The sequence below is a fragment of the Astatotilapia calliptera genome, chromosome 4 (assembly GCF_964374335.1).
Source record: "Astatotilapia calliptera chromosome 4, fAstCal68.1, whole genome shotgun sequence".
NCBI classification, from domain to species: Eukaryota; Metazoa; Chordata; class Actinopteri; order Cichliformes; family Cichlidae; genus Astatotilapia; species Astatotilapia calliptera.
Window position 1 is genome coordinate 26,038,787 of NC_137425.1, and position 25,696 is coordinate 26,064,482.

The following is a 25,696-nucleotide window of genomic DNA, read 5'->3' on the forward strand; positions in this document are numbered from 1 at the left end:
TGGTTATTAGAGTTTGTCAATAGCATTTGTTTTAATAGAAATCTTCAAAAACATCTGTTTTTAAAGAAAATCATGGCTAGTTAAGTTATAAATTAACTCTAGCTAGTGCTAATAATATAGTTAGCATGTAGCGCTAGGTAATTTATAACTTAGCTAGCCATAATTTTACTTAAAAACAGATGTTTTTGAAGGTTTTAAGAGAAATCTTCAAAAACATCTGTTTTTAAGGATATTATGGCTAGCTAAGTCACAAATTAACTTTAGCTAGTGCTAATATTATAGTTAGCATGTAGCGCTAGGTAATACAATAGCTTGCTAGCACTCTTGCTCGCCTGCAGTTTTGTATAAAAAGCTGTTGTGGTCTTTCTGTCTGAACAGGCGAAACAAACAGAATGACAAGCAGGGATATAGTTTGCAACAAGATCCACTTCAGACATGACCCAAAGTGGAGTAGGCGCCTTGGGCCTGTGGAGGGAGGCGGGCTGCTGCTCTGTGTGGCCTGCCTCATTGAAATGATTGACGATGAAGACATAGCAGTGAGAAGAAATATATTTATATACATCTCCATGTTGTAGCTGTTTACTGTGGCTTTACATTCTCTTGCACAGCCTTTAGGAAGGATTGGGAAATGTGTATTAAAATTGCATTATGCTGTTAATTTCCCTTGATGCTCAGCTGGAGCTTTATTTACCCTCCTATATCTCTCCTCCTACACGCTTGTCTGTGGGATGCAGTCTGTGAGGAAGTCTTCTGCCTTGTCCAGTGTAAGTGGAGTGCTGAAGTATTCTCCGGGGGCTTTGAGAGAGCTGCTCCAACAGGACCACAGAGTCTGTCTGCATTTTACAGCCAAACTATTGGGTGAGAAATAGTAACACATGCAGCAGATTAGAAACAGAAGGAATGTCTAGCAAGGGCGATTGTGAAGCGCTGGACTTTCACCTCTCACTTGCTATCTCTCTAAAGGTGCAAACAGTTTTATGCTAGGTAGGCAAAATCAGACTGGAATGCACTTAGAAAACAAGGAGCATCAACAGTACTATTGCAGTGCACAGACCTTCAGTCAGTACTGACAGTCCTAACCATCACTGGCTGTTTTCTCACTAGCTCGAGCTTGATTGTTTAACATTTGCACTCCTTGAAGCTAATCACCACTGTGTTAGTCCACTGTTGTATTGGTGGTGCAGTCGCATTACAGCTTTTCTGCAAGGTCAGGCTGAACAGAGAGAACAATTGATCTTAGCAATCAACCAGAACACGATACAGAAATATTCACACTACTGGACATAATAGTTTTTGCGTTGATTTCATTTAAAAAAAAGGATCCACGCCGATAATGCAGTTAACCTTGAGTTTACTACTTTTCTTTTCTTTGGAGAGGTGTGCTTGTCATCGGTAGTGTGATTAAACCATTATACTGATTTGTGACTTTGATGTGATGCAGTAATTTGGGCCTTAATTAAGTGCTGTATATGTAACTGATTTTCATTTTTAATGACAGCCACATTAAATCTCATTTCATAGATGGAATCATCAAACTAAGTAGCCACCAAAAAAAAGATCATTAGCATGGGCTGCAGGCTAGTGGACAGCTTTGCTTTTAACTATGACGGGGATTGGGACCCACACCCAGTTTCACACCTTGGCTCAGGTGATTAGAGGATCATCAGGGGGTCCTTTTGTCCCTCTGTGGGGGGATACTCCCACTAGGTTTATATCTGGGACTCTCCACCATTTGACCTTAAGAACTGAAGAAGCTTCTCGGATGAGAGGTGAAACATCTTCCATCCATCCATCCATCCATCTTCATCCGCTTTATCCGGGGCCGGGTCGCGGGGGCAGCAGCCTAAGCAAAGAGGCCCAGCCTCTTTGCTTAGGCTGGGCCCTCTCCCTCTCCCCAGCCACCTCCTCCAGCTTATCCGGGGGAATACCAAGGCGTTCCCAGGCCAGCCGAGAGATATAATCTCTCCAGCGTGTCCTGGGTCTGCCCCGGGGCCTCCTCCCGGTGGGACATGCCTGGAACACCTCACCCAGGAGGCGCCCAGGGGGCATCCTTGTCAGATGCCCGAACCACCTCAGCTGGCTCCTTTCGATGTGGAGCAGCAGCTGCTCTACTCTGAGCCCCTCCCGGATGGCCGAACTTCTCACCCTATCTCTAAGGGAGAGGCCAGCCACCCTTCGGAGGAAGCTCATTTCTGCCGCTTGTATCCGCGATCTCGTTCTTTCGGTCACTACCCACAGCTCGTGGCCATAGGTGAGGGTAGGGACGTAGATCGACCGGTAAATTGAGAGCTTCGCTTTTACACTCAGCTCCCTCTTCACCACGACGGACCGGTGCAGCGTCCGCATTACTGCAGCTGCAGCCCCAATCCGTCTGTCGATCTCCGGCTCCCTTCTCCCATCACTCGCGAACAAGACCCCGAGATACTTGAACTCCTCCACTTGGGGCAGGAACTCATCCCCGACCCGGAGTGGGCACTCCACCCTTTTCCGGCTGAGAACCATGGCCTCAGATTTGGAGGTGCTGATCCTCATTCCCGCTGCTTCACACTCGGCTGCGAACCGTTCCAGTGCGAGCTGGAGGCCCTCACCCGATGAAGCCAACAGAACCACATCATCTGCAAAAATCAGAGATGAGATTCTGAGGCCACCAAAGCGAAAGCCCTCCGCCACTTGGCTGCGCCTAGAAATTCTGTCCATAAAAATTATGAACAGAACCGGAGACAAAGAGCAGCCCTGGCGGAGCCCATCACCCACCGGGAACGAGTCCGACTTATTGCCGGCAATGCGAACCAAGCTCTTGCAACGGTTGTATAGGGATCGAATGGCCCGTAGCAATGGGCCAGACACCCCATATTCCCGCAACACCTCCCACAGGACACCCCGAGGGACACGGTCGAATGCCTTCTCCAAGTCCACAAAACACATGTAGACTGGTTGGGCAAACTCCCATGCACCCTCAAGTATCCTGGAGAGGATAAAGAGCTGGTCCAGTGTTCCGCGACCAGGACGAAAACCGCATTGTTCCTCCTGTATCCGAGGTTCGACTAACGGACGAACTCTCCTTTCCAGCACCGTGGCATAGACTTTCCCAGGGAGGCTGAGGAGTGTGATCCCCCTGTAGTTGGAACACACCCTCCGGTCCCCCTTCTTAAAGATGGGGACCACCACCCCGGTCTGCCAGTCCACAGGTACTGCCCCTGATCTCCACGCAACATTGCAGAGGCGTGTCAACCAGGACAGCCCTACAACGTCCAGAGCCTTCAGGAACTCGGGGCGGACCTCATCAACACCAGGGGCTCTGCCACCAAGGAGTTGTTTAACTGCCTCAGTGACCTCGCCCCCGGAAATTGGCGGGTCATTCCCCTCATCCCCAGACTCTGCTTCCTCCTCGGAAGACGTGTCAGTGGGATTAAGGAGGTCCTCGAAGTATTCCTTCCACCGCCTGACAATTTTCTCAGTCGACGTCAGCAGCGCTCCGCCAGCACTATACACAGTGCAGGTAGAGCACCGCTTTCCCCTCCTGAGACGTCTGACGGTTTGCCAGAATCTCTTCGAGGCAGTCCGAAAGTCTTTTTCCATGGCCTCTCCGAACTCCTCCCACACCCGAGTTTTTGCTTCAGCCACTGCCCGAGCCGCATTCCGCTTGGCCTGTCGATACCTGTCGGCTGCCTCCGGAGTCCCACAGGCTAACCAAGCCCGATAGGACTCCTTCTTCAGCCTGGTGGCTCCCTTCACCTCTGGTGTCCACCATTTGGTTCGGGGATTACCATCTTCAAGTAACTTAAAGAAGTCCAGACGCTTTTCTTTGCAAGCTCCTTTGACTAACTATGACGGGGTTTCTGAAATTATTTCTGAAATGTTTGATTTAAAGACACAAAATACGAGCTATTAACAAAAGTATAAAACATATAAAACTATCAAGACTTTCATTATTTGTGATTTCTTGTTTGCATTTAAGTTGTAGCGTAAGTTATTTCGACTCCTGTACCGTGAATAATTCTCTGTGTCAACATATCGGATGACATGACAGCAATAATTTTTGAGGATCTTTAAATATGGAATGAGTTGCCGTGCCGTGAAAATCCCAGTGGAGCCAGTAAGACTGTTAATATATAGACCTGCATTGTGTTTCATTATTCTCACAACACTAAATTACTGACTCCTCTATTGCAAATGTTACACTGCTATAATTGAACCTCTGTATGTTTTTTTAATGCTAGATCATCCGAGGGTTTTATTGATAACTTCCTCATTGGAGGATTATTAGGTTGCCGCATTAAGTGCTATGTTGAAACCATTTAAGCTCTAATCAAATTAGCACAATAAGAGGATGTGTGGCAAAATGCTAAGCCATAAAAGCTCTGACCAATCTGACAAGACGTTAAAAGAGCTATTAGAGTTCTTGTGGGATTGTCTGCATGAATTGTGCTTCTCCATCTGAGCATAATCCAATAAAAATATGCCTTACATTCATCACTACACTGAGTTGTTTTTCTTTAACATGCTTTTAAGACAGTACTTTATCTTGGATGTCCAGCAAAGCTAATGCAAGGTAGAGTACCCTGTACAGTATGATCAAATAGATCTTTATTAGCATGAAGCCCCATCTAATGTCTCTGTAATTTGTATTTTCTATTTTGTCCTATTTCATCCTTTTTTTTTTTGCATAATGACATTAAATTTCTTCCTCCTGTACTTCTGTGTAGAAGCAAGAGTGCATGTGGTTTTTGAAGTATGCCTTTTAAAATCTGCTCTGTCATATCTTCTCTGTCCCCAGGGATGCTTCAAACTGCAGAGGACCCTGTAACTCTGGAGAAGGTTGACCAAGGTGAAGAGATGCCTCTTTCTGGTTTGGTGATGTATGCTTGTGTGTCTGTGTGTGCTCAGGAAAACACACATACACACTCTATGTACAGACTCGTGCTCACATTGCACTCACGCAAACATAGATGGAGGCCTTCTATGCAGTTGTTTTTGTGAACACACACACACACACACACACACACACACACACACACACACACACACACACACACACACAGTCAGTGTTTTTTGTTTTTTTTTGGAGGATACACATAAGCCTTCTTGCTGATAATGGTCAGGGCTGGTGGCTAAGGCGATTTTTGACTTCAAAGCTGAAATGCGAATTTCTCTTTGTACTTAATGAGTTTATTTGGGCAGCCAAATGCAGATTATTCTGTATCCTCAATCTTGGCCTCGTGGCAAAGTCTCACTTTCAAACACTCAGACAGATTTTCCCATTGCAGCCTTTCAAAAATGCTAAAAATAAAATTTTTTAGTAAGTCCAAATTAATTCAGTGCAATTCACTTTTATTTAATTTATATAGCGCCATATCACAAGAGCAGTTGCCTCAAGGTGCTTTATATTGTAAGGTAAAGAACCTACAATTATACATGAGAAAACCCAAACAATCATATGAACCTCCTATGAGCAAGTGCTTTTGCAACAGTGGAAAGGAAAAACTTCCACTAAACAGGAAGAAACCTCCCAAGTCAGGGAGGGGCGGTCATCTGCCGCGACCGGTTGGGGGTGAGCAGATGAAGACAGGACAGAGACATACTGTGAAAGAGAGCCAGAGATGAGTAATAGCTAATTAAATGCAGGTATATAAATGCATCATGAGTGGAAAAAGGTAACTGAAGAAGAAACACTCAGTGCATCATGGGAATCCCCCAGCAGCCTGGACCTATGGCTGCGAATCAAATGATTTTACGGGAGCTGTCTTAAAAATGCCCAAGGGACTGCTTTTCTGTAACAGTTAGAAGAGTACTTAAAATGTGACACTGCATTTGGTTTCTGCACAGACAGTGTGTAAAGCACACGTTTTGTAAATCACTTGAGCGCTATAAATAATGCAGTCATAGTGTGAGGAGATAAGAAAGAAGGAGAAAGAAAGCCTACAATCTTCACAGAATTGTTCAGCTTTGCAGTTACAGCTTAATGAGAACTTGCGTTGTAACTGAGAGGGAAACCGATGCATTAAACATTAAACTTGCATCTATTGCAGTTTATTTATTTGGTACACTGCCTTTTTGATATGACAGGGTAGGGCTGTTCGATATAACGATATATATCGGATGACGATATAAAAACATCTATCGTTTCAGATTACGCTATCGTTTTTTCGTGGTTTTGATGGTCACTGTAGTGGCTATATTAATTTGTTAAAGTTCTCTCTTTCTCTTACATTTAATATAACCACACTACGGACGGACAAGCGACTGTTTTTGTCGTTTGCAACCACGACCGTAAAACATTGGCGTGGCCCCGCCGTCCGCTTGTTTATTTTGCATATTAACCTTTCACAATAAAGCTCAAGATCCTGTTGAGACTTTTCAAAACAAAATAAATTATGTGAAAGTGTATGCAGAGTTTTTACGGATGAGAAGGAAAAAAGATGCGTTAGGTACTAAAAAAATAAACCTTAAACTCAAACGTTAGAACAGGCTTTTCCCCGCAGCACGCCGTGTAATAAATACAAAGAAAACGGCGGCCGTTACAACCTATGCCTTCATGCATCTGTTAAAAGTCTCAACTCCAGGTACACAGCGCCCAGCTGAAAACACTTCACGCAAGTCGAGCTGCCCGAGATTCACAGAATTTACAGAAAATGTTAAATTTTTGTGATTTATATCGTTATCGGGATGATAGATATCTTATATCGGGATATGAGATTTTGGTCATATCGCACAGCCCTATGACAGGGTTTAATATATGTCACTACTGTTTGGATAACGCTTGTATAACACCCAATAATGGAAATATACCACAACTCATAGCCTGTTGCACACCAGTGCACATCCTTTAATGGAAACAGGTTCTACTTGCATACGTATCATTATGTTTTGCACAGTTTTCAAATTGAACTTGCCCCAAATGTTATGTTTAGTTTGCAGTATGGGACTTTTGCCTCTCCCCTTTGGCAGGGAGAAAAGTAACACAAACATTCTCCATACGTACTCACGACAATGCTAATCCCTGTTTGTCCATCACTTTTTTTAGACCTTAAAAAAGGTTCCTAAACCTTCCACCTAACATGATATTGTTTTCTAGCACTACTTATGCCCTGAGCTCACTCTTCGTCATGTGACACATGAACCATGGAGCCACTGGAGCTCCAGGGCGCTAATGTCACACTAGACGCCAGCTCTAAAATTTCAGTATGCTGTAAAATAATGGCACATTTATCTGATACTGATTAACACTGATCGGTAGAAATGTTTGGTAAGGGCTTAAAGAAAGGGCTGTAAGAAATTGCTGGAGGTTGCTGGCAGTTGCTGTGAAACTAATTGCTACAGCTACCTTCATACAGACCCAGAGACTGGTCAGTGAACGCTGGCAACTGTATTCTCTGACAGGTAGCAAGTGGTTTACTGGAGGTTCCTGGCAGTCAGCAGGGTGTAATTGAGGGTGTACAGTGCTGCACCAAAAATCTCCTTGCAGTTCCTTTGGTTGCTAGCAGATTGCTGCAGTTAGCATGTAAGAAGCTGTCTTCTCTGCAGACTTGCACTTTTTGAACTGTGTTGGTTGCAGGCAGCATTAAGGCACAACCTTTACTTTCTCCATTCCCAGCTTGCATTGCACTTCTTCAAGTTTCACTACTGCTCGGAATAAACGGTGACTGCACCGTAATGAGCAACCACACCAATCTGCTGCCAACCATGGCAAAGTTTTCAGTGCACAACCCTCCCCCCAGTCAGGGAATGCACATTTTCCACTAGCGCCTTGTGGTTGTCAGGCTTGTGTGACACGATGCCTTATGTAACGCAAATTCCTTAACTACCATTATTTAAAGGCACTTCATATTTAAGTAAATTCCTGTTTGAATCATTTAATCGCATGCAAATTTCTAAAGCAGTGGTAGAAGATTCTGAAGGATAATTTAAAACTTCAAAAATTATACACCTGGATTTTTCATTAACATTGACTGTTTTGATTTTCTGTCTTGTAATTGCAGTGACTGTGCGAAAGTGTGAAACTGCACTTATTTGTGATGTTTATGCATACATTTGTGTGTGTGTTTACTTGCGTCAGTGCTGGTTCAGCTACTCCTGGAGCTCCAGAGCGAGCTGTCATTTCGCTTCGTTTTGGATGAGATACACAAACAGGTAAGACAAATAGAGAAACGCTCCTACTCATGTGCACGTGCAGGCAGAAGAACATGCCCAACATCTTAAAAATTTTAATAGCACTTGTGTAACTAGCGTCATACTCTCCCAAGGCTGTTTAGTAAACAGACAGTGTGCTTGTCTCCCTCTTGCTGCTGTTGTGTCACCTCAGGGGGAGACAGTAATGGAGAAGGCTCATCCTGCTGCAGGTGGAAAACAGTATAGCTGTGTATACTGATGATGACAGAAAAATATAACACCAGCCACAGCAGACAAGTCTCATTTATGCTACAAGAACAGAGCTTGATTATAAGTTTTGACACAAACTGTTAGTGGAAGAAATTATTATTTTTTTCAGTTTAAACACGCAAGCACTTGGCTCAGATTAACCCTTCTTCTGTGTATCACTATGTATGGAAGTGGCCTAGTGTTATTATGCTTCATTTTTCTTGCACCAGATTTGGTAGAGTTGCAGTTGTAGGATTTTTTTGTGTTTACTTACCCATTATTAATTCTCCAATTTGCAGTTGGTATTTGGTGGAAATAAAAGTGTCAGCTTTTGATAGAGTGTTTCCTACCTCACTCAAAGCTGGTGATGGGGGACAAGGAGGCAAAAATCTCTCGAGTGTCTCTAATCCTGTCACAGTCTGGCGAGGGCAGACTGTATGAATTGAAAAAGGACCCAAAATGCAGACTCCAAGGAACAGGGAACAAAACTTTAATGTTAACAAAAAGCGAGCCGTTTAATATGGCTGGTAAAAAAGGTACAAACAAAGGGCAAGGCAAACCTAAACTGGGAAATCTAAACAAACAATAAGAAACACTCACATGAGACATGGACCTTCAAAGTAAAACAGGAAACACACTGACTGAATTCTAAACATGCAAACTTAACAGCAACTGGGGAGACAGAATATAGGAACCTGAAATATGGTACAAAACCATCACAGTGGACATAACATGGAACACAGGGAAGCCATATGACGAAGCCAAAGAGCAAAACCTAAGATAACCATAACTGAGATCTAGGGAAACACGAAACAGTACTACAAAGGACTCAAAACATAATCCATAATATAAAAACACGAGATCTCTCCAAAATGAAACAGGAACATGAGAGGCAGACATAACAACATAAGACAACAGACATGAAACACACGAAGGGCAAGGGAGATTTAACATAGTTGGAACACGAGGGGGAAATAATAAGAACTAGAAACACTTAGGCATGATAATACAAACTTGATAACATAAGACACGCAGCATGAAACACGAAGGGTGAGGGGAAGCTTAAATACAGGGGAAGAAAACACAAGGAGTCTAATAACCAAATGAACTTAGATAACCTAATGAACAAAATAAACTCAAACTTAAAACGCTGGGTCAAAAGACCCAGGACCATGACAAATCCTCTGAGCCCATTGTCGTGTGTGCTTGGCCTTACTGTTGTGGAGCTCTCGCTGAATAATTTCAGAGATTTTTTATCGAGTGGAAATAAAAAACTTAAGCGGTTAATAACATATATGTAGTATATGGAAGCCCGTTTCCGCCACTAAAAAAAAAAGCTAGTATCCATAACTCGAAATTTCGAGTTATTTTCTCGAAATTTCGAGTTATTTTCTCGAAATTTCGAGTTATTATCTCAAAATTTCGAGAAATATAACTCAAAATTTCGAGTTAGCTCTGCCAATCAAAAATATACGTGAATGAGGTTGCTTTCTTGTTACCCGGAAGCATATGGCGCAGGACCGCGCACTCAAAAACGGATCCCAACAAATTAAAGTATGTTTGCTGATAGTAACACCATGTGATTCAGCTAATAACACAGGGATTTCATCATTTGTGAAGCCAGGCTGAAAACACTCAGCAATCTGTGCATTCACGACTGGATGTAATACCGGTAGCTTAGCTGTAGCATTTGTAGCTGAGGGCTTCAGCTTCCGGGTAACATGGAAATGACGTCATTCACGTAGATTACTGATTGGCAGCGCTAACTCGAAATTTCGAGTTGCTTTTCTCAAACTTTTGAGTTAATATGTCGAAATTTCGAGATAATAACTCGAAATTTCGAGTTATGGATCCTTTTTTTTTTTTTTAGTGGTGGAAACGGGCTTCCATAGTAGTAGGATATTTAGGTTGTTGTAGTAGTTTTAAAATATATTTTGGTCATTTTGAAGATTTTTTTTAACCTACCATTAAAATAGCCGTTTAGCTTAAAGACACCCGTGCAAACCGATGTTGTAGAGCTTTATGATCTAATGCATTAAGATTTCCTTTATATTACTGTGTGTGTGTGTAAGTACTGATGATTTTTTTCTGTGTTCTTTTTCTAGCTTACTGAGCAGCTCAGTGTGAAGCATTTCCTGCCTACATTCAGCTTCTTGGGTAACCTAATAAAAGCTGCCCCTACTGTGTCCCAGAGCCTTGTGACTCATTATGGTGAGACCCTGGAAATGACACTCAGTGAGACCTCAGAGTAATACAGGGACACGTAGCCCCTAGTAGTAGTAGTCTGTTTTCATCCTTGTTTCTATTTTCTTTACAGTCCATTATCAAGAAAGGTACATCAGTAAGCTCGTCTCTCAACACGACCGTGAACTTTATCTCGTCAAGTGATAAACAGTTCTTGGAAATGTTGTAAGCAACGCATAATTTTTCCCCTTTATTTTTACCAGCACTGGATACAGGTGGAAAGGTGATGCGTGGACTTATTTATAAAGTTCATGCTTCATGAATTCCTCTCATTGAGATTTATAATCCGGCGCTAAATACTTTTTAAACTGTAAACATACTGCTGTGTAGCAGGCCACAGCCACTGACCCCTTTGTATAGCAAAGACATTCATTTGCCTTACGGAATGTATAGAGTATCTGCAAGAAATTGATGACGTGCGTTGATTCAGGTCAGTTTTTAAAAATGCAGTTGAGACAGGATCGGTCAGGTTTCAGGTAGCTTACTGTGCAGTCTCTGTTTCACTCTTCACTGTGGCACTGGAGAGGCAGAAACTGAATTAAAAATGTATTATTTCAGGGGCTAAGATCCAAGAATGTGTTCGAAATGTAGAGTTCACCTGAAGTGGAAGAGGAAGATATAAAGGAATACATAATTTTCCTGATCGCTTTTGTCTTAGAGAGACATATCTACATTTCAGTCACCGTAGCCTATATTGATCTTCTTAAACTGTATCCAAGATGCATGGAAAGCATTGTCTGCATGTATTGGCGACATATCCAGGACGTTCTATACCAGCTCAGACAGGCTACAGCCTCCTGAGTCCCCTAGTTGGATAAGAAAATTGGCTGATGGAAATAGCTGTACTATGTCTACTTTTGAAACCAGCTTTCTCATGCTGTTCCCTATTCCACCTCCTCTGCCTCTAAGAAATTAGAAAAAATCACACAAGTCTATCTTCCATATCCTTTCCCCTGAACTCTCTCAATTCAATCTCTCTAGCTGTTATGACCTTTTCAATTGCTCTCCAGCTGCACCGAGATAACCAACCTTAAAATTCCATCTGCATAGCCAATCCCATACCAGCACCTGCTGAAAGTAAAATAGCAAAAGCTACAAATACTGCAAATGTTCATCCGAACCTTTTCCCTGAATCTCCCCGTCTATATGAATGTATTTATCTAGGTACAAAGCTGTAGTATAGCGAGCTGAAAAGATACTCCTCCCCCAACGCACAGTTGTTGATTTAATCTCTTTTACAACCACCTGTATGATATCTTTGTACTCTCCGAATCATTTTTCCACAGTGCTTATTAGGCTTTGTCAATCAGCTTCGTGTTCGTGTGTGCATTGTGCTGTGTTTGTGTCACGCCTGACTGCTTGTCTTTACGATCGAGCGCGAATGTGGTCCTTATGCCAAAAAGGCAGCCACCGTAGTTATTTTATTATGCTATGTGTGTCCACCTCTCATGTATTTTCATGAGTTTTCCAAGCTCCCTCCAGCAGCTGCAGGTAGTGGTGAGTTGTTACAATGTTGATGCAAGATGTGGGCTGCCACTATTGACTGTGTGTGCTTGTCTGTGGCCTGTCACTCAGCAAGTCTCTGTGGGGCTGTTTGGACTAACGACAACAGCAAGGCAATGACAACACAAGCCCAGAGCACCCAGGAGATTTCCCTCTGTCTCTGACTCACTGGCTGCCTGTCTTTCTGACTGATTAACCCCTCTTTTTGTCCTCACTCGTTGACTTTTCTCTTCCAGAATTTTCTCTTCGATTTCTGTATTGCTGATACTGATTGAGGAGCGGATACAGACAAAACAGGGAAGATGAAACAGATAAGAAAAATGGAAGGCAAAAAGAGATAACAAGAGGGATGAAAGAAGGAAAGGACAATAGTGCAAGTTAAAAATGTTTCTCACAAGCTGATATGTAAAAATATCAGCCATCTAAAATTAAACAGTTAAATGGCAAGTTTCATCATTTCTATAGCTTTGCATCATCTCAGCATTCAGCATTTCCGCTTTGTTTTTGGTTTTTTGCAAGCACTTTTTTATGCTGAGACTTTTCACAAGACATTTTTTTTTAGAAAGTGCTTACAAAAATATAGAGAAACTAAAATGTTTTTTAATAGACCAAGAAAGAGGAAGCAGGGTGAAGCAACAAGTGCAAAGCGATGGTTAAATACTGTAGAAAGCGGATCAGAAGATGAACAGAGAGGTAGTTCAAAGCATCAGAGTAGGGCAGCCAAACACTAAGCAAGGTAAACAGAAATGAACTTTTGCTCTTTTCTTTAAGGAAAGCACAAGACGACCTTTTTGTCTGTTTGCCGTGCCTCCCCCGTGTTTGTTTCTTTCTCATTGAGTGGCATTAAACAGCAGCACGTCGCTTTATTTCTCATCTGTTCTTTTGCAGCTCATATTTTGTTCCCTACATATTTTTTATCCTCTGTCTGTGGAGGAGTTACCACCTCCTCTACCTCTTTTCCCTTCTTCTCCCCCACCCCCACCGCTTCTCTCTTTATGCTTTGCTGTCATCTTGGCCGCCTCATATATTTCGGTTTAATCAAACATGTCTGGGAGCTTCTTCTGCTTCACATGGGTTTTGATCTGCTCCAGAGAGCAGCTGGCTTGGATTTGGCTCTCCTGCTCTGTCATCTCTGTCTCTTTCTCTCCATGTTCGACACTCGCTGAGTCCCGTGTTGCTTTGTGCTCCTATCCGCTGTGCAACTATTCTCATTGTTGCTGTTTTAGACATATTTGACTCTTTCACCCCTCTTTAGCCACTCCAGTCTCCTGCCTGTGTCTCATCTGCCATCGCGTATACTGGTGTGTTCACACTAAATTCTTAATTTTTTGCCCTTTTATTTACATTGATGTATAAAGGAGAAAATTATGAGTAATTAAGTTCTCCTAGCAACAAACTAATGTTAGGGTTCAAATTATTTTGTGAAAATAATTATAAAAGTACTCGTGTTTTTATATTTTTATGCTCCAATCTACGCCTGCATAGTTTTTCAATCTAGTCTGCTCACACTCTCATCTGCCGTTTAACTCTGCTCTCTCCCACAATTGCCAATCTTCAACCGTTTCATCTTCAAGGCAATTTTCCCGCCGACACTGGGTCCACCGTTGTCTGTCATAGCTAGAGTTGAAACTCTCCACCTTGTTCCCAGCAGTTTGCACTTTTTCCATTTTGTAATCTCACTGTCCTTTTGTGGTGTCTGTTGAGCTTCTCTCACAGTAATACAATTACTTCACCTCTGGGTTTCTCTTATTTTCCTGCATTTCTGTACATACTCGCAGACTTCTTTCTTGGTAATTGAAATGTACAATATCTTGAAATGTCACATGATGTTGCAATCATACGTCTATTTATGCACTTATCAGCAGCTTTATTAGGTACACCTCGATAGTACTTGGACCCCCTTTTGCTTCCAAAACTTCCTTAAATCTTCACAGATTCAACAATGTCCTTGAAACATAACTCAGAGATTTGGTCCATACTGACGTGATAGCATCACACAGCTTCTGTGGATTTGTTGGTCCACATCTGTGAAGTTAATCGCCTGTTCCACCACATTGGATTAAGATCTAGTGACTGTGGGGCCATTTGAATACAGTGATCTCATTCTCATGTTCAAGAAACCGGTTTGAGATGATCTGTATCTCTTTATGAGATATCGTCTAATCCTGCTCAAAGCAGCCATTAGAAGATGTTACATGAAGGTCATAAATGAATAGACAATACAGCAACAATACTCAGGGAGGCTGTGGTGTTTAAATGAGACTCACTTAGTACTTAAAGGCCTAAAGTGTGCCAAGAAATTATATCCTCCATACCATCCACCACTGCCTGCCTGAGCCCATGAGAGAAGGTAAACAACATGATTTTATGTTGTTTATGCCAAATTCTGACCCAACATGTAAATGTTGCAGCCAATATTTGCCCAATTTTCTGTTGTCCAGTTTTGGTGAGTCACTGTAAATTTTAAGCTCAGTTTCTTGGTCTTAGCTGACAGGAGTGGCACCCGGTGTGGTCTTCTGCTGCTGTAACCCATCTGCTTCAAGGTTCAACATGTTGTGAATTCAAAGATGATTTTCTGCATACCTTGGCTTGAGTTCCTGTTGTCTTCCTATCAGCTCAAAGCTTTCCTGTTATTCTAAATGCATTGAGTTTCTGCTCTCTGATTAGATAATGGTGTTAACAAGCAATTAAGCAGGTGTACCTAATAAAGCAGCTGCTTCACAACAACATACAGACACTTAACAACTATACCACATGATTATGCCTGTGTCTTACTTGTGCTCTAAGTACTTACCTGTTTCCATTTCTCTCCACCAGTGCCCCTGTTAGACCGCCTGTGCTCAGCGCTGCTTTTCCCAGACGAAGCACTGAAGGGTGCAGTGGTGTATGTGTGGCTCCAACTGCTTGGAGCTCCTGGGGGCTCAGCAGCCCAGTCCTTGCCTTCTGCTGTTAGGGACAGAGTGTGTAATGTGTTGCTGAAAACATTAGCCAATGCCAGCTCCCCGCAGCTCCTCAGATATTGTGTCGGTGAGAAAAATATTTTGGTTGAATACATTTTATGAGTTTTATTTTTTGGGGGTGATTTTTTAAACAAATCCTTTCATAACATAGTATGTTTTACAAGATGGATAAAGTAATGTCGATGTAATTTGATACAGCATGTTGGGAAAATGACAGTTGATTATCATAAAGTAATCTCAAGGCATTCAGTTTCAGATTTTTAAAAGTATAATTGACTACATCAGTAGCTGCTTAAATGAAAAATTGCATATATTTGCGTTTTTGAAGTGCAAATTAAACTGATACCTAACTAGAGTGAAATTGGTTTTCTACCATCTAAAAGTCTGATCATGTAGATTTTTGTTATTCAGGCCTTAAAAACAAGGATCTTGGTGAGATTAAAAGAGAGGTGGTGAATTTGTAGCAATGTATGAAACAAAATTTCACTCCCTGCTGGCTGAGAGAAGACAGCCGAGGACTTATTTGAATGGCAATGTGGTCATTTGACATCTGCCTTTCGAACTGAAAAAAAAATGTAATTTAAGAAATTTCCCTTACTTTGTACGGCTTAATAATAACAAAAAGGAGTTGTTTTCTTCCCTAAATCCCCCAAATCTCCTTAAGAGCGAAGCTATATGGAGAAAGAGGGAGGATTATGTGGAGATGAAAGAGTCCTGCTATCTGGAGGAGCTTTGACTTATAAGGACAATAAGCTTGCAGTGTGCGCTTTGGTGATAACCAGAACTGAGATCTACATTAGGTACAGACATTTACGAAAAATAAGACAGAGTCATTATCTCCCAGAAATTTAAAGTTGGAATGTATGCCACTGTAATAACTTGGGAGAAAAATGTGTTGCACAGCAGGTTTGAAATAGAGGTTGGTTTGCAATTGCAAAGTAAACATGGCTGAACTGTTGTTATTAGTTTAATACCAGCAAGCTTACCTACGATAGCAGCAACATGATGGAAGAAGCAGGAGGTATTATTAATTTTATTTAGCATTTGGAAATGGCTACAATATATAAGTAAGATTATTGTATTTTAATAATGTTGCACTTTGGGAAGTTGCATTTTTGTATTTTTATGATTACAAATCGGTGCTGAGTCTGAAGAAATCCCTCACCGTGAGACTTTTATTATTATAGAAGGTGTTTAATATTTATAAATGATTATCTAATATAAAACTTCCCTCTGTGATATTTGAAATAGCCCAGTTTATTATCAAATTAATGGTGGCGATTTTCAGTGGTGACACTGACGCTGTAGGTAATATTTGTGCACCTTTTATTCTAAATTTAAAAAGAAACCAGACAAAACATGAATGTATTTATCAGCACATCCATGTGTAGATCTCAGCCATGTTTAGGCCTTTGTATAAACTTTGCATCGTGTTTAAAACTTCTGATCTGTGTCATTAGTATCTGTAACAGCTTGTCTTTCATCTGTTAGGCCTGCTGTCACAGCTTGTGCATCTGGCTGATGCTGTGTCAGTTCTGATGAACAGCCTGAGCTGTCAGGTCATGTGCGATGAGAACGAGGACATCCTCGCCAACAACAGCCAGAGCCTCAGCCAAAACCAAGACCAACAGCCCCCTGACCACTGCCTTCTGCCTCTCATACTGAAAAAGGTCTCTGTCCAAACATCCTGCTCTCATCCCCAAGACCTGCATTCTGGCTCTGACGATAATCATAACAAGAAGTTCTAATCCTGGATTATTGTGCCTTTGAATAGGGATTCAGTGGGGTTTTACCCTGGACAAATATTTGTGGTTCATGTCTGGGAAATCATTGTGTAGTTTACATCTCGTTAGATTTTCTCAGTGATGACTCACATTACAGAACAGCTAATGACGTTGGGAGGTTTTATGGAGGGCTCTGTTCTCTAATGTGTTGCTTCTAAATGAAACTCTTAACTAAATAATCAACGCTGTGACGTCAGACCAGCACTGTTTTGGGATTGGTTGTCGGTGAAACGACTACACCCTCAGCCGTATATAATCTGCACCTAATCCATTTCTGTGTGGAATTTACAAAAGTATAAATCCCCCCTCGGTACACGAGTCAATATGTTGTAGCTCCAGACTTTAACATATTCAAACGAAAACAAGAAGCACTCCGCCAAGGCACTTTACTTTTAGGGGAATAGTATTATATTATTTATTTATTCATTTTTTTCTTTGTTCTTTTTAAATCTACTTTATGAAGTTTTTAGTGCAGTAAGAATCAGATAAAGGTAGCATGACAGATGTTTACTTTGATTACACAAACATTATGTAGGAGTAGGTAATGGATGATAAGTACTGATTTGTAAATAAATGAACATGAATAATTTGAGCTTATTATATAAGATTGTATTACAGTATATTTCTAGCTAACTAGGCAGCTTGTTCTCTTTCTCTTGACAGTATTTAACATATTGTAGGGTCAACTTGAATGAAACGAGGGTCAAAGGTGACATGATATTTAGATACAAACTGTACACCAATATCATTGCTTGATTGGTGCCAATGCAAACAGGCAGCATAATTTTAAGCAGAGTTTTAAAGAGAAAAGAGAATTTCTGAAAGTTTGACCTTAAAGATGAGGTCAGAGGTCAAACAAATGTAATATTTAGAATACCAAAATATACTTCCCTGTATATCGACAATGGCACCAAGAAACATCAATAAATCTGTATAGCATTATTATCTCTTTGAACTTCAGATCAGTCTCTTGGCCTTGAAGGAGAGGTCAAAGGTTAAATGTGACACGATACTTTAAAACTTTAAATGATGTTTTCTGTATGTTGATAAGGTTTTAAGGCTGTTTGTCAGTTTGCGGCCAATAAATCATTAAGTTTACCTTGAAAACCTGGGTGGATGTAAGCCAAATTTGAATGGATTGTTAACATGACCCCACTCGACACCCCTAGAAACTTTTAATAGAATTCATTCAAAACTTTTTGAGCTTTACAGACTCAGAGAATAAACATGCACACACACACACACACACAAATGCTGCCAAGATTAACCTTCTTGGCAGAGGTAACTAACACACTAAACTGCAATGCCACACAGTGCATGGAAGATGGGAGCCAGTTGTTGCTTCAGTCTATCATGAGCCGTTAGAATCGAAGAAACATTTATAGTGTAAACACTGTAGTACTATGGAAGTCTTGCACACTGTTTGATTAACACGCATCTTTATTTAAGTCAAGGATTGGGAAAAAAAAAAACCTAAATTGTGTCTTTCAGTTGCTTCTGAGTGGCGATGAGAACTTGCAGGTGACCAGTGCAAAGTGTATTGCATCTGTTCTGGTTCATTCCCCCAGTCAGTACAGTGCTCCCTTCATCAACGCTGACGTACCTGGTAACACGCACACACAGGCACACAAACACAGTCGCTGCGATGAGTTAATGCCTTCTTTGAATTGTTCTATTAATGATTTCCTCTGTGTTCCCTTTGGATCCTTCTCTTTGTCCAGACTCCTGTTATTATGTTATCTGCCACTTTGTATTTCTTATGCTGTTTGCCTGCGATTATTATTGTCATTACTTTTGATGAGGCTTTGGCTAACATTGTCATAATTTTTGCCGTACTGTTTCACATGGCCCTGTTATATTTTTCCTAGTTACATACCTCCATATGTACTGTTACAACGATCCATCTGTATAATGTCAGCAGCCCCACCCGCCTGCTGCTCAGACCTTTTATTGTTCAAGGGCGAGCCAATCAGAAGAAAGAGGGAAGTAAAACCAACGTGTTTCAGACAGAAGATGTGCTCATGGGCTACAAAAAGACCCGATGAAATAATCTAAATAAATATTATTTTGAACTTTAAATCATGTGAAGCTTCTCTAGTAGGGTCCAAGAATAAAAATATGGAGCTGGGAATTAGCATAACAGGTCCTCTTTAATGTGCAAGAAAACATTGCCCTACTTTCAGAAGAGTGTTGTAGTAATTCTTCCCTGTCCTCTCTTTTTCTTTCAACTTTGTTTAAAAGAACAAAACAAAGTTTTAAAATTGTCTTTTTGTCACTGTTTTTAAAGAGTTTCTGTTTGACCGTCTGGCCTGTAGTAGCAACGAGGTGCTGCTGTGGTCTGCCTACAGCTGCTTGCTGCTACTAACTGAGGAGCCCCTCTTTTTCTCCCAGTGTCACTCTGTTTACGGTGAGAACACAGGCTGTAGGAGCACGACCACTGTATCTCTCTGTGTGAATGCAAAGACAAAATATGTCACTACTGCAGAGGCTCCGGTTGCGAATGGCATAAACAAGGTAAGATGGAAGCGTTTGTTTCTCAAATGTTTTGGCTTCACTTTTGTGCATCTGTCTCGACATCCATCTTTTAAATCTATGGGCGAGAGAGCCGAAACAGCAGATCAGAAACCATTCCTGAGTGAATTACGACGATGCCATCTCTGCTTTTTGTCTTCAGCCCTGGGTTTCGTTGTATATCGGTTAACGTATCTGAAAATAGCTGCTGCTGGATAATTGATGGAAAGACAGGTCCTTGACAGCTTAGATGGAATGACGCTGCACTCTGTAATTTTTCTGACAGCGACTGGAAATTTTAATAAACCCTCCAAAGTGGAAGTTTCTCGACATCTGCATCTGCTCCATCTGCTCCCAGTCGCATTAAAATTGAATTTAGACCAATAGAATTTGCTACTCTATTCTGGGTTATTTCATCTAGACAGCTGGTGCTTTTGTAATATAACAAGAATCAGGCAAAATGGCCAAATATTAGGAAAATGGTTACAGAAGCGAGCAGTAATTGCTGATTGGGGAAAAAATGTCACAATATTGCATTTCTTAGCATTGTTCAGACACATGCATGTGTATGTGTCACTCTGTGTGTGTGTGTTTGTATGCCTTTGATGTGAGCCATTACAATGGATTATGCATGTGAGGCCCCACAGTAATTGCAGCACTTCAGCACCACCCCAGAGAAATAGTTTGAGAAACACTTGCTATGCAGACTTAATTTACCAGTACACAGGATATCTGCTCTAACCACTCCTTGTTGCTGTTAGGTTCTTGCTCTAGGTCAGTATGAACACAGCAGCAGACTCCGTGTAGCAGTAAATTAGAAAGATGTACCGCTGTCTCTGTTTGTTTAACATGCAAGGCTGCGAGTGCTGTTGTGTGTGCATCCTTTGTGATACATTTATGAGCATGTCACTCATTTTAATATGCGAACTTGCTGTAGGCTGTAGTCTCTCAACAACTCTTAAGAACTTTGGCACCGAGCAAGGTTAGAGAGTGTTTTTTTGTTGTTGTTTTTGTGTCTGCTCATTTGAGAGTTCGAGTATTTCTTTGAAGCAGTGAGCATGTTTGTGTTGCAAGCTAGGTATGGAGTCCTTGGTGCGCAGTCTGAAGGAGTCTTTGCAGCTGACCAACCTGGAAGTGCCAAAACAAGGGTTGCTGCTCCTTAGAGAAATACTGGAGAGGTGAGATGGATATTTATTTTCTTCAGTTACTCTATTTATTGACTAGCTCCATAGTGTAGTAGTTAACACATTTGGCTAACAAAACAAAACAAAACAAAAAGGTCACCAGGAGGGCAAACAAATCTCTGGGAGGCATGCCTCAAATGGGGCATTGGCATGACAAATCTGTGGCAAATCAAATATGCAGATCCATCTGCTACGACAACCCCTGGCAAATAAGGGAGCAACTGAAGAAGAAGAAATGATAATCACTGGGATCCCAAAGTAAATAGATTAATATTTAAAATGTTATTATACAGTTTACAATATGGCTCCCTCAGAAAATACGCTGGTGATTAGCCAAATGATATTAATATACTATATTGCCAAAAGTATTCACTCATCCATCCAAATCATTGAATTCAGGTGTTCCAATCACTTTCATGTGTATAAAATCAAAATCATGATAGCCCAGTCGTGAAACTTCCTTGTTACTAAGTAATCCACAGTCAGCTGTTAGTGGTATTATAACAAGGGGGAAGCAATTGGGATTGACAGCAGCACAGCTCGGAAGTGATAGGACTTTTTTTTTTTTTTGCCTGTCCCGTTTGGCCCTTTTGCTATCAGAATTATTGTCTAAAGGCAAAGAAAGATGCCCAACGGATTTACTTTACCAAATTGACCATCCCAGCCTTGCCGTTATGGTCCATTTGATTCACCTTTTACTGTTTATTTTATTTTCATTTGCTGAATACGGGACAGACTTGACTGGTGGAAAGAAAGAAAGAAGAAGAAAAACCAAAACCAAAAAAAAACAACAACAACAACAGAATAAGCAGAGAGAAAGAAGAAGAAAAAAAATGCATATATCGATCACCTGGATCACCTGTTGAGAAAAAAAAAGAAAACAAGCAGAAGAAAACGAGAGCAATAGAATAAACAACATCACAATGATTTATGGGAATACGACAGTAAATACCAAATACTAAACATTACCGTGCAGCACGCAAGATCGACGGCACACAGTGCGCTTCGAAGTAGTAGCCAAAAAGGGTGTAGTTTGTGTGTGTGATCACCCGTGTGTACACCTGTGAGCATGGACGCGCTTGTTTTTAAAAGGTTCCTTCATGTAATGATTTGCTAGAGGGTGTGGGGAGCCACTGCCCCCGTCCTCCAGGGCATGAAGCAGGTATGGAGGAAATCAAAACTCCAGACATCCAGAGGCCCTCAGAACATAAGAGACCAAGGAAGACCAACAGAGGGGCAGCCGCGCCACTGTCCCAGAAAGAGCTGAGGAGAGTCCCCGATGAGGGGTCACTCAGCAGCCGCGGAGCAGAAGCCAGGGGGGGGTTGCAGTGACGCGCCCGTGAGCTCCGCCAGCAGCCAGCTGTGCCTGAGTGACCGAGCCCCAGGCCGAGAGACTGGGGGCACTCCGCCCCTGAAGCGGCCCGAGCGAGCCCCAGGCTCCAGGCCCCGATAAGTGGCCGCCAAGGAGTGAGCCGGTGTGTACCCGGACGCCCATCCCCGGACACAAAGAACCACCAACGCACTGATGATAGTGATAGGACATTTAAAATCACAGAGTGGGGTCAGGTCATTTGCAGGAGACCTCCTAACTTGCCTTGGCCTTCAGATTAGCTCAAGAACAGCGCAGAGAGAGCTTCATAGAACGGCTTTCCATGGCTGAGCAGCGCAATGCTTAAGGTCAGATGCAGTGGTATAAAGCACGCACTGGACTCTAGAGCACTGGAGATGTGTTCTAAGGAGTGATGAAGTGCACTTCTCCATTTGGTAATCCGATGGACAAGACCAGGTTTGTTAGGAGAACGGTACTTATATGACTGCATTGTGCCAAGTGTAAAGTTTGGTGGAGGGGGAATTATGGTGTGGGGTTGTTTTTCAGGAGTTTGGCTCGGTGCCTTAGTACCATTAAAAGGAACTCTTAATGCTTCAACATACCAGGACATTTTGGACAGCCTCATACTCCCAACTTTGTGGGAGCAGTTTGGGGATGGCCCCTTCCTGTTCCAACATGACTGTGCACCAGTGTAAAAAGCAAGGTCTGCAAAGACATGAGCGTGTTTAGTGTGGAAGTACTTGACTGTCATGCACAGAGTTTTGATCTCAACCTGATGTAACACCTTTGTGATTAAGTAGAGCTGAGCCAGGGCTTCTCGTCCAACATCATTGTTTAATCTCACAAATGCAATTCTGAAAGAATAATCAAAAATTTCCATAAATGTTGAAAAGACTTCCTAGAAGAGTTGAAGCTGTTATAGCTGCAAATGATAGGACTGCATCACATGTTTGTGAAGGAAGACGAGCAAATACTTTTGGCAATATAGTGTTCAAATGTTTGTTAAACCACTGATTCAATACCCAATACTTATATACGTTTGTAAAATGTTCCTTGTGGCTAGATATGCGTGTATTTTGTAACGTTTTTAAAGGTTATTCCATTATTATTAAACCATCAGCACATCTGTCTGTTTGCGGTAAGTTGTGGTTGTAAAGTTTACATAGTGTATGTCATTTCACCAAAACCCCACAGCCAATTATGCTGAAGATTTTACTCCACCACACATTTGCTCGTTTACTGAACATCGCGCGCAGCTCCATCTGCTCCGACAAGGAGACGCTACCTCCTGTAAAACATGTTAAATACGGTGGACTGGAAACTTTAATTAGATGTGAATTAACTGTCTGCTGTCTCGGAGATGAAAATATATCTCAAGCCAGTAAAAACAGGAGTCTTGTTTCTGCAAGGTTGACATAATTTTAATGGAACGTTTCCCCTGTCACATGGCAGAGATACAGAGGATAAGAGATTTTATAATCTTAGGGGGAAATTTGTCCTTTACGCTGAGTAGAAGTGTAAAAAGTAGCAGGGCCGGTGCTCTTAAAGTGCTGAACAAGCTAAAGTGTGTGTGTGCACCTGTGTGTCTGTGTGTGTTGTCTGGGTGTATACTTGTATATCTGTCTTTATGAAAAACAGTTTGAGTTTGAGACCCAACATTTTAGGAGGTTGAGGAGGTTTTTTTTAGACTAGGTTTAGGTTAATGTTACGTGTAAGGCTTTGAGTAAAGCATTGAATTGTAATGGTAAAGCTATAAAAGCTATATTTTTATATAGAATCACCCGACATGACTCAGCTATTATTAAGGTCGGGGTTTGGGTTGGATCATCCACAGCGAATAAAAATCAATACAGTGCTCTAACAAGAACCATTATCACACATGCTCTGCAGGCTTGAACTTTTCAAGACAGCAACTAGCTGAGGTACAAGTCTGCTTTCAACCCTCTAGCCCCCCAATACAAAGTTAGTTTGATTACAGATTGTGCCATTGTGCACATAATGTAACTAATAGCACAGTTAGGAAGTTTAATTAGATTTGAATATAGTGCCTGCTGTCTCGGTGCATTCACTGCTAAGTGTAAGTGAGTGTGCTGCCTCCTGCACGCAGCTACCTCGCTTAAATGACGCAGGGGTGGCACGACAATTTGTGTGTTTGTGTACACTTCAGTGTGCATGCATGTGTTATTTAGGATGTTCTGTGTAACTAATGTTGCGGCAACAGTGAGCCAGTGCACAGCTGTGATGCTGCAGCTTGGAGATGTACTCTGGTGATCTTTCTAAGGCCGATAGGTCAGCACTATTTGTTTATTGTGTGTGCCTGCCCTTAAGGAGAGTTTGTGTGTGTGTGAGTGAGGGAGGCAGGGACTCAGCAAACAGTCACTGCTGCTATTGGCACAGCAGGACAAAGAATTATAGATAAGGTCAGGCAAAAAGAAAAAGTAGACGGTCAGCTTTTTCATGGTTTCTTATTGACTCTCATGTCAAAAATTTCCTATCAGTGAAAAATTCCTGATTTCTTTTAGCACAGTTCTCTGCAGCTTTCAGATCCACTGTGATGTGTCATTTTTAAATGTCTTCCTTTTTCATTCTTTGCTTCAACAAGCAAAACCCTATTAGGTTTCCTGGTAATGCTTTACATGTCTGTTTGTGTGCATGTGCAGACAACCTGCAAGTGTGCGTCTGTTCCCCAGTGGCGCAGGGTTTGTGGCAGTTTCAGAGGTCCTGGTTGGTGGAGTCTCCTCTTCCTGCCTGCTGGTAGCCACACAGGCAGCCAGCGTTACTTCTGCTTTGTTCAGGTATACACAAACATGTATGCTGCAAATATGTAAAAGAGTTACTTCTTGCCAAAGGGCGGTTGTGCAACTATATCCTGAGGAAACAGGCAACCTTTTAGAGTCTTTTAAAGCAAATTCTCTGTATAATTTTTTCTGACCTATTAGTGATAAAGTGACAAAACAGACAGATACATTGCCTAAGACCTTTATGCACACAGTAAACACATTAGTAGCAGACATGTACAACAACACAGCATGACACAAAAAAGTAAAAACATACTTACACACTTAATTGATCGTTTGAGCTGTTTTAACTTCTGTGTAGGTCACACATGGGTGTACATACAGAACTACTTGATATCCACACCAATGCCCTTCTGCAACGCTTGCTTGTTCTTCCCTGCACCATCCACCTACTCCACCCCCGATAATATCAAGTGTTTACTTTTGTGTTTGAATTCTTCAGACTCGACCACCAGTCCAGACCAGTCCAGTACGAGGCAATAATCAAGTTGATAGAGGCCATCACCAACAGATTTGTCAACCTAACGCTGCCCTCCCCCGCTCATCTGCGAAGCTCTGTGAGATTTTGTTTTATCTGCAAATGGAAAAATACGAGATCTGTCTCGTCTGTCAATCTGTGCCAGGTTTTACAGTGAGTGGTCACCACCACCCCACCACCCACTGTGGTTATCAGTGCTTTCAAAAGTTACACTGACACAGAGCTCTCTTTGATGCCGTTTTTTTTGTCTGTCACCACTGTTTTTTAAAGAGTCCTGATTCCTGGCTAAAAATGAACAGTGTTGCAACAATGGTATTTAATGTGACTATCAACAAGTTTGCATGCACTTATATTCAAGCTGAAACATTAAAGTAACAACCAGAGATATACACGTGAGTGGGTGATTCTTGTATAACAGAGGGGTCTCTTTCAGTCTGTTTTTATGAAGAGGTTCCATTATTTTAGATAGTACTTGTAAAGGATGATGGTTTTCTGTTTGATGTGATTTCCTGACTTTTGCATCATTTCTTCTCTCTTTTCTGCACT

The 25,696-nt window shown here is 41.7% G+C and overlaps 1 protein-coding gene across 3 annotated transcripts in view; it reads left to right on the plus strand.

Moving 5' to 3' along the window:
• Positions 1-25,696, plus strand: part of mei1 (meiotic double-stranded break formation protein 1) — a 63,110-nt gene that overhangs the window by 136 nt on the left and 37,278 nt on the right. For all 3 annotated transcript variants that reach the window (XM_026165682.2, XM_080300432.1, XM_080300433.1), the window contains exons 2-13: positions 379-536; positions 735-858; positions 4,778-4,828; positions 8,057-8,130; positions 10,464-10,569; positions 14,923-15,132; positions 16,557-16,735; positions 18,341-18,455; positions 19,137-19,256; positions 20,439-20,538; positions 24,535-24,669; positions 25,115-25,229. In XM_026165682.2, coding sequence (XP_026021467.2) covers positions 393-536; positions 735-858; positions 4,778-4,828; positions 8,057-8,130; positions 10,464-10,569; positions 14,923-15,132; positions 16,557-16,735; positions 18,341-18,455; positions 19,137-19,256; positions 20,439-20,538; positions 24,535-24,669; positions 25,115-25,229 — 1,473 coding nt within the window. In that variant the 5' untranslated portion in view covers positions 379-392. The remainder of the gene's footprint in view (positions 1-378; positions 537-734; positions 859-4,777; positions 4,829-8,056; positions 8,131-10,463; positions 10,570-14,922; positions 15,133-16,556; positions 16,736-18,340; positions 18,456-19,136; positions 19,257-20,438; positions 20,539-24,534; positions 24,670-25,114; positions 25,230-25,696) is intronic.